This window comes from Dreissena polymorpha, chromosome 5, assembly GCF_020536995.1.
Source record: "Dreissena polymorpha isolate Duluth1 chromosome 5, UMN_Dpol_1.0, whole genome shotgun sequence".
NCBI classification, from domain to species: Eukaryota; Metazoa; Mollusca; class Bivalvia; order Myida; family Dreissenidae; genus Dreissena; species Dreissena polymorpha.
Window position 1 is genome coordinate 124,613,131 of NC_068359.1, and position 10,012 is coordinate 124,623,142.

The 10,012-nt window shown below is 34.5% G+C and overlaps 1 protein-coding gene across 1 annotated transcript; it reads right to left on the reverse strand.

Moving 5' to 3' along the window:
• Nucleotides 1-1,219: 1,219 nt before the first annotated feature.
• Nucleotides 1,220-9,612, reverse strand: LOC127831612 (adhesion G protein-coupled receptor B2-like). The gene is made up of 12 exons (XM_052356590.1): nucleotides 9,498-9,612; nucleotides 9,161-9,299; nucleotides 6,767-6,870; nucleotides 6,525-6,627; nucleotides 6,103-6,253; nucleotides 5,749-5,818; nucleotides 5,246-5,312; nucleotides 4,747-4,835; nucleotides 4,325-4,451; nucleotides 3,899-3,940; nucleotides 3,527-3,606; nucleotides 1,220-1,589 (listed from the first exon to the last, which is right to left on the reverse strand). The coding sequence occupies exons 2-12, from the start codon at nucleotides 9,188-9,190 to the stop codon at nucleotides 1,220-1,222; spliced, it is 1,233 nt and encodes a 410-aa protein (XP_052212550.1). The 5' UTR covers nucleotides 9,191-9,299; nucleotides 9,498-9,612.
• Nucleotides 9,613-10,012: the final 400 nt, after the last annotated feature.

A 10,012-nucleotide genomic window follows, 5' to 3' on the forward strand; every position in this document is an offset into this window, starting at 1 on the left:
GATTATTTGACAAATATATAATAACAACAATAAATATATTATACATGTTTAAACGCATACATAATACTTTAAGACAGACACCGACATCGTAAGTGAAACATAAATGAGTTTTTTCCTATAATAAATACATGAATGTATGTATTGTTGCCGTCTTTATACTAAGTGATACCTCTTTAAATACAGAATAGAAAAATTCCCTTACTTAGGCATCAAAATCATACAATGTATTTATAGTCAAATAATTATAGATTGACATCAATGGGAATGCCAAGTAATATTGTACAATTTAGTTGCTTATTTGTATTATTGAAAAATATATGTCTTGGTCATTAAGCATATCATGCAACATTTAAAAAACAATTGTAAAATTTTGAAAGAACTATTTTAAATGTGTCGGTAATGAATATACCTTAATATCATCGATTTTCCAAGTAACAAGATTCATAAACATTTAATGTGTTTACTTGTATTTCGTAACGGTGACCTACAAGTGAAGAAACACTCCAATGAACATTATCCTACATTGTCCATGGAAAAATCATGCATGTAAACGTCACCATGCAAGAACCGGTAAACTTCTTAACAGCCAGTAACAAATAATGTAAACAAACAAATGCAAGAAAAAAAAGGTGTAGAATAGCAATATCTACAAAAAAATGATTGAAATGTATTTTGGGACATCGTTGTTCCGTATGCGTTTGTATAAAATTTCAATATTGTTTTTTGTGTGTGTTGCTTTTTTAATCCCTGTGTGTTTAAAAAAACATTGATAAAGACTATATACTTGTTTATATTTGGGGTAGCCATTCAAATATTTTTACAGGCTTTAATCACGGTTATAAGTAGGCGAATTTTAAATTGTATAGTCTGTTTCCTAAATGTATGTACATGTATACATATGATGATGTCATATAGTTCCTTTCATTGATAGTGATTTTTTAAAGGTTATAATACGTTCTCATATATTCTGAAAAGCAGACTTTCATAATAAGTTGAATTATATATTACTACGTAAACAACAACATAAGACTAGTTATGAATGTCAAAGTAGTCTGTAGATAGTCAATAGATATCAGTTATTTCTCCATAGTAAACAACATACCATGTCTGTTTGTAATGTTTAAGTATCTTCTAGCGACTTTGTGTGCCATTACGTCTGTACCGTCTGAAATCTTCTATAACACCACTCACATTGTCATAGATGTCGAATTTAATGCGTTCACCTGCGAAAGTTAGCCCGTACACCGCCCCCATTGAAATACCAGGCACTTTCGATGTCTGGGTGAAGGTGGAGCCTGTTGATGAGCCCTTGATTGGGCTTGGTGACATCATCGACAAGTTTGTATCCGCCATTCTTCATTGGTGCCCGTTTCCTCATTATGGCAGATTTTACTGAGTTATTTCTCAGTTTGATGAGCACTGGACGGGCCTGTCCCTTCTTTGTTGGGATACGATGCATGGCTACTGTATCGATTGGCTGCAAGTCAACCTCGATATGAGTTTTCAGGATCCCGATTACCGTTTTGGCCATTGATTCATCATTTTCATCCCTGTTCTCTGGTATATTTAATATTTTTATGTTGTTCTTTCTGGAATATTGTTCATTATAGTTAGCCTTTTTACTTGCTATTCTGCTGATTCCGTCAGTCTTGTCTATTTGTTCCTGAAGTGACTTCAGATTTGTTTTGTTATTGTTTTCCAACTTTGCAATGTATCTTTCAGACTTTTATACTCAAAGTCTAAGGACTCTATTCTTGCTTACATTTCTTTGCATTTTTCATTAACTAGTTGATCGATCTTTTTGTTCATATTTTGTTCAATTTTATGCATTACGCTAGTGACTGTGTTGGTGATAAGTTGTTCAACTTCATCTTTACGAAGCATACTCTTGAGATCTTCCCTCAAGCTTGATATGCCATCAGTCATTGCTTGAAGTTGCACATGTATGGAATTGAGTTCACCCATGCTTGAATTGCTATTGTCACTAGTATCTGGCCTATATTTCTTGACAGCCGGTTTTGTTTGAGGTTTTGCTCCTGTGAAGTTAAGCTTAGGCTGTTTTTTTGTTGTATTATTGCTCATTGTGCTTATGAACAATTACAGTTATTTTCTCCAGTGTTTTTCAGACGACACATCTTATAGTAAACACTCAGAGCTGACACAGTTATAATCCTTATAATCCTTATAATGCCCATTGAGAGTCCATGCACAGGTTTTTTTCAAATGCATGTGTTTTACAAGTCAAACACCTATCACACCTATCACACACAAATATGCAAAATCCTTTGTTGAATCCTTTGTTGTAAACATTTCCAAATTGCTTTTTATCATATTACAATTCCTGGATGTCACTTTGTCCAACATTCAAAGCACAATTATGAACATGTTGTACTATAAATTCTCACTTTTTTATCACTATAAATTTTATTTATGTATGTATTTTAATGCAAATTTTGAAGAGCAAAATTATCTACACATCCCTCCAGCGATGACCTTGACCAGTCAAGACTTAATATTCTAAAGTTCTAAAAACGAATAATTAAGTTTGGATAATAAATTGAAATACTAGACTGTTAAAAAGCTGTTCATGTTTTTCAACCTTGTGACCTAGGTGTTGGGCACGAGTAATCCTGTAATAAACTTGGTCGATCTATATATTAGTGACACATTCTCTATCCTAATTTCATAACTAGTGGGTAATACATGTGTTATCTTCAGTGCTTTCAAGTTTCTTAATTAATTTATTCTAGTGATTGCAAAATGTAATCCAGTTATAGACACGATCCATGTGTTATTGAATTGAGATTGTGTTTTATGAAGATTGGATATACATGTGGAATGTGGGGTGATGATTCTATATGTCTTTATTGTTTTATAGTGCCCTGGTGTTTGATCCCACGTGACCAAGTTTTAAACATGGCAGAAACACTCATACAAATGTTCTCAACACATTGCATGCATATTTGACATTCCATGTTACCTAAAGAGTGTTGTGTCAACTTTTGCGATGAACAACGCAACGGAGAATGGCAATCGCAAACGCTTATGAAGAGCTTAGGGGAATAAAAAAGCTTTGCAAAAATTAATTAAGAAATGCAACATACACATTATAGTGTAAATACAGTTAAATGAATGCAATTGTTAACTATTGCAGAATAAAAGTTTAAGCTAAATAATCGAAATGAATAATATAATATGCACATTATTGTTCGTGTAGCGTGTTGTCGCTTTTGTAACGATGTTATCATATCGAGCTCTCCGCTTGCTTTGAACCATCTGCAGACTGAAAACAAACAAAACAAAGTAGGACTTATTATCATTAAAGAGTGTTATAACTGACGTGTATTCATACAAAAAACATGTTTAACGTTGTGATTATACATTTACTTATTTCTTTGAAACTTCGGCTAGGATTTAATTTTCAAAACAACTGGTCACATAAACTCAAAGCAGAGTAGTAAATACGATATGAATTCCTCTCCTGATGCATATATGATTCTGGAGGTACATATATTTCCCTAGCTACCTCTTGTTCGTTTTTCCATCAGAGGTGCTACTTTTAGCAAAGAACAATCGTCGTCGCTTCTGTTTGAAGGCATCTTGAACCTTGCGGTAAAAGAAATTTATCACTTCAAAAACAATACGTTTTTATTGAATATGCGAATGCAACAACATACTTGTAATTCAATTGGAGAATATAATTGGAGAGCAATTGATTGCTTTATTTCATTATATGTTAGAATAACACTCGCAGATATTAACACTTATTTAATTTGTGAAGGAAAGCATGTGCAAAACATTCTGATCCTTTAAATGGTATTATGTCCACAAGATCCCTTTACATGTCCATTATAAGAACTCGTCTAACAACTAACGCCATGATTTGCATTAGACGTACCTTTTTATCCAGTGGGCATTTGACAATAAATATCATTAGACCCTGGAAAAAAAATAATGCATATACATATGTTATCAGGCTGTTTGGATCAAAACACATTCTATGACTATTACATACAGACATCTACCACTAGTATTTTTCAATGCGAAAGCGGCAACACCACTTTTATTAATTAGCGTTTTGTGTTTGTTGCGTTTATGAGCTATCGGTAACAATTTTTTTTTTATTAACACGTATTGAATATTGTCCTCACTTAAAAACATGGTATCGACGTAAATCACACCATACGCTGAATCAGTATATTGTAACTTAATGAGAGTAATTGTTATCGTGACCTACCAGTAAACAAAGACAGACCATGTTTGTTTACCGATTTCATGTACAAACGAGGTAAAGCCAAATAAGCATATCAAATGCAACAGTTACCTGCAGTGAGTTCAGTATGACAAAAAGCCACTGAAAGACCAATGTGGAGTCATTGACTGCAAATACGCCAATAAGCCACGTGATGCCAAACATGGGAGTCAGTACACCGACACTCCGTGCGCCCGTTCTGTGAAAAACAAATGCGTCAATCATTCAAAAGCAATTAACTAAATTACAGCTTTACAAATGCACAGCAGTCGTAAAAGCAATAATTAATAAAACAGAAGCTGCACAAAATGCGAAAGAATCGTTACAGGGTACTTAAATAAATTAAACACGAAACCTTACAAGAACATTTAAATACTACGAATAACTTTTTTACTTTTCCTTAAATACCAATATGCTGGTAATAAAAGAGCATGCAACTCCTGTTAAAGAGGTTTAAAAAAGCAGTGGGACATGAACACGAACAACGAATATACTTGATTTTTTCCAGATCCGATTTCTTTGCCATGGCAGAAATGCCACAGATCCCAAACTTCAGGATAATCCCAAGATTGACAATATTTCCCTGAAGTACCAAATCTTTAGCATTACACAGGCATACGTCTACCCTGTATTTTTACTTTCTATACATTGGCACCGTACATGTGAATTGTTACTTGTAACAAATATATTTAATCAAGTAACGGTAATTTAATTATAATTTGTTTACGAATACACATGTTACACTCGTGTAAATATAGTTTTCAACAGTAAACATTATTCAACAACGTCACCAAAAGCGTCGACGTTAACGAATTTTGATTATATTGTGTTTGTTAACACCTGTATCATAAAATTAATGTATAACACAGTTAGAAGATACTTGATATTGTAAAGAAGATTTAACCTGTGATTAATATTTGGTATACCAAATATAAAGTACATGCAATAAAACAATAAAATCTATATGTTGCACATACACATGCTAAAACTTACAACGACGACTACAATGATTGGTCCAGCAAATGCCCAAAATAAACCATTATCGACCGTCAACCAGCAACTGGTAATTATGTAAAAATGTGTATAACAAGTATACAAGCATATATTTAAATACACATACAAACACATTGAACAAATCGTAACAGTATATACAATACGATTAGTAAACATCATTAAACACCCTATAAGTCAATTGTTTTGTGTTTAAATGGTTTTTATTTCGAGTTCGATTGAGTCGTTAATTTCGAAATCATCAAACTTCCACTTTATTTAAATGCGAAAACTAGGTCATTGAGATGTGTGTGGACGCTTCCCAAATAGGGATCGAACCCGGTATAAATATGTCACAAGACTGAGCACGTATGCATTACACAATGGGTATATGTACATTATAATCAGTCGATAAAACAGGTCCGGTAGCAACATATAGTATTGAAGTTTAATAAATAAAGTATTTCCTTTTAATTTAAATTATATTTTATATCTAAGATACTTACAATGTCTCGTTTCCGTATCCTTTCAGCTGTGTGACGCCAATCGAAATTCCAACTATCAAAATCGGAATTGCTTAAATCAAATAAACTTAAATTAAACACAATAAATAATTGCCCAATCACATTACCAAAGATACATCTTTATTTACATTGGTTTATCTTGCCTTTACAAAAATATACAAGGTATCTCTTTACATAAAAGTGATGTTTCAAGTGATCAAATCAACTCTTTTTTAATTTAATAATACAGAGAAAACACATAAATGTTTACTATGATTTTTTCTCAATCGACGGTTAATCTGATCAAACTAAAAAAAGGTGCCAGTGATTTAACTAGCGGTTAATTTGACAGTATACCGTATGCAGCAATTATGAACGGCTTCACAACGCGCCGTTTGCGGTACGGGCTTAACACCAGGTATGTGATCATGAGTCCCTCGGCCAACATCAGAAAGAACACGACGAGGAAAATGTAGTGCAGGATAACAGCGATGGCTGTGCATACAGTCTGTAACACAATTGCAAACAATATAATGGCTAACGTTAGGTCTTCCAATGGAAACCACTTGTATATGAAAATACAAGTTTAAAAAAGCGAGTCCTTTCTAAGTCATTGTGTCAGCCAGGCTCACACAATAATAAGATTTGTCAGCTAGACTAACAGAACCATAAAATTTGTTTTGTATTATATCCACTTAATTTCGCTAATATTGCTCTTTCAAAACAAACTAATATTGTCTATGTCAAAAAGGTGTTATTACATGTTTAAATCAGTTTACCGAATTTGTTGTTTTCTCGATTCCGGTTAAAAACACAATATAGCCGATGAAGAATGTTGCGCATACATTCATCAACAAAACAGTCCGTTCTGATGAGAGCGATCTAAAATATACACGAAACATTTCAAAACAAGCTTCGATACATACTATGAGGCAACATGCTATTAAATACATACGTTGCAATATGAAACGATAATCCCTTTCAAACCAAAATAACCCTGAAGCATCTAAGATCATAATACCTCCAGAACACAAGATGAACGATGACGGTGAGGGCAAGTCCGACCATTGAAACAGAACATCCTATGATAGAGAACATTCCTAAAGCACGGCTGTGTACGTGCGCCTGTAAAGAAATACACAATCATTACTGCAAAATAAGGAGAACAAGGGACAAAATTGTCACAAAACCAGGTTTTCAGTTGAAAAAAAGTTTGATAAAGGGAGACAATTCAAAATGTGTATTGCTAACCCCCTTGTGTAAAATTGACCTTGATTTCAATTAGAAAACAAGGGCTGTTTGTAAAACATGCATGCCCCCCATATATGCTGTCAGTTGTAGTGGAATCCTTTGTGTGAATACGTTTTTTGTCACTGTGACCTTGACCTTTGACCTAGTGACCTGAAAATCAATAGAGGTCATCTGCCAGTCATGATCAATGTACCTATGAAGTTTCATGATCCTTGGCCTAATTATTCTTTAGTTATCATCCGGAAACCATTTTACTGTTTTGAGTCACTGTGACCTTGACCTTTGACCTAGTGAACTGAAAATTGATACGGGTCATCTGCCAGTCATTATCAATGCACCTATGAAGTTTAATGATCCTAGGCCTAATTATTCTTTAGTTATCATCCGGAAACCATTTTACTGTTTTGAGTCACTGTGACCTTGACCTTTGACCTAGTGACCTGAAAATTGACACGGATCATCTGCCAGTCATGATCAAAGTTCCTATGAAGTTTCATGATCCTAGACTTAAGCATTCTTGAGTTATCATCTGGAAACCATTTTACTGTTTCGAGTCACTTTGACCTTGACCTTTGACCTAGTGACCTGAAAATCAATAGGGGTCATCTGCCAGTCATGATCAATGTACCTATGAAGTTTCATGATCCTAGGCTTAAGAATTTTTGAGTTATCATCCGGAAACCATTTTACTATTTCAAGTCACTGTGACCTTGACCTTTGACCTAGTGACCTGAAAATCAATAGGGGTCATCTGCCAGTCATGATCAATGTATCTGTGAAGTTTCATGATCCTAGGTGTAAGCGTTCTTGAGTTATTATCCGGAAACCATTTTACTATTTCAAGTCAATGTGACCTTGACCTTTGACCTAGTGACCTGAAAATCAATAGGGGTCATCTACCAGTCATGATCAATGTACCAATGAAGTTTCATTATCCTAGGCCTAAGCGTACTTGAGTTATCATCCGGAAATCATCTGGTGGAAGGACCGACCGACGGACCGACCGACATGTGCAAAACAATATACCCCCTCTTCTTCGAAGGGGGGCATACAAAAGTCTGATAAAGAGAGAAAACTCAAAATCAAAATGTGCATTGTTACTGATTGTTCATGTAACATAGTTGTTTCAAATTCAATCTATTTTTAGTTGTGGCGACCTTGACCTTGGAGATATTGACGTATTTTTTTCGTGCGACACACCGTCCAATAATGGTGAACAAATGTGCGAAATGATTTTAAAATGTCACAAAGAATGACATAGTAATGGCCCAGACAAGCTCATTTATGGCCATTTTTGACCTTCAAACTCAAATTGTGACCTTAACCTTGGAGATATTGACGTAATTCTTTCGCGCGACACACCGTCTAATGATGGTGAACAAATGTGCCAAATGATTGTAAAATCTGACAATGAACGACAAAGTTATGGCCCGGACAAGCTCATTTATAGCCATTTTTGACCTTCAAACTCAAATTGTGACCTTGACCTTGGAGATATCGACGTAATTCTTTCGCGCGACACACCGTCTAATGATGGTGAAGAAATGTGCCAAATGATTTTAAAATCTTACAATGACCGACAAAGTTTTGGCCCGGACAAGCTTGTTCCGCCCGCCAGCCCGCCAGCCAGCCCGCCCGCCGACATTCGCCAATCTAATAACCAGTTTTTTTCTTCGAAAATCCTGGTTAAAAATATATAAATTGAAACTCTAAGATACAACATCATGTCCAGCACACTGTATATATTATTGCAATATCTACTCTGTTGACAGGAACAGTTTCTTTCAAGTCATTTGTGTTTCAGTATCGTATTATCTTCTCTCAATCCGTTTTGATATAAAGTCACCTCAGTTAAAAATGTGTCAGCAGTGTAAAGTAAATTAACTTTATCAGAGTGTTACTTAAGTTACGACACATGCACTGGTATCATATATCAAGAATTGCAGGTTGCCTCTTTATTCATATATCTTCTACTATGCTAAAGAAAAGTGTACCTTTTTTATAAGCATTTTTTAAGCTAGAAAGACAGTACTAAGTGTTCAGTGAGTATCGTTTTGTGTGGAACTGCGATTATACCGTTAAACATTATACAATTTAATGCGGAATGTTCAAAGATGATTCGTTGAGTAATATACGTAGAACGGATATAGTTAAGTTGTTATACTTCCGCCGTCCTCATAACTGCCGGACTCATCAGTACGGCGAAGTTGGTCAGGTGGCTACACGTGCAGTTAACAATGCCAGTGTTCCTGTCAAAGGACGTCAGCGAGCAGCCTTCGGTAGACCAGACATTAGGGCCACCGCTGTTGGAAGAGGTTTAACAGAATATGTGTTTGAATTTAACATATGAATGACAGTACAAAAACACAATCAACCCAGTCAAACTGATTTTTCGAAATTCCTTTGCTTTAAGCAAAAATGATAACGTCAGCAAACAAAGCTAAACTTAAGCCATGTTTATACCTTGAATTTATCATAATTACAATATAAATAATAATAACCTTTTATCGAATTGAAGATAAGCACATACAGGGTCTGACAAGCTTTGCTGAAAACAGAACCAATGACACACATAAATACATAGAACTTAACAACATATTAATTTGATTTATGTTTGTTGACTTTTCGTAATATCAGAAATTCAAACTCAGTTAAAGCCTGTTTATACGAAAAAAAGTACGTTAACCTTGTAATAATAAAACTTACATCATATAATTCAAATGATATTTCAACTGGTGTATATAATATTTCAACTGGCGTATCAGAAGATTCACTGGATAAATAGGTGAAGGAAATCACAGGCGCGTTCACATTCTTTTGCCATTTCCTAAAATAAGTTAATATCCTGATTTGAACAAGTAATACACACTTATAATACCTTTCATTATAAGACCTGTTTTAATTTAAATGGCACACAAGAAGTGCATCAATTCAATATTACTAGACACTTGTACTTTTAAACGTCATCGCCATTACGTCGCACAATCAGCCACATGCTGTATAATTCCAAAAAGGT

Coding starts and splice junctions, on each gene's coding strand:
- LOC127831612 (XM_052356590.1), bottom strand. CDS start 9,190: ATGAGTCCGGCAGTTATGAGGACGGCGGAA. Junction 6,628..6,766: donor GTTCATCTTGTGTTCTGGAG/GTATTATGATCT, acceptor TGTATATTTTAG/ATCGCTCTCATCAGAACGGA. Junction 3,941..4,324: donor TCATACTGAACTCACTGCAG/GTAACTGTTGCA, acceptor TTTTTTTTCCAG/GGTCTAATGATATTTATTGT.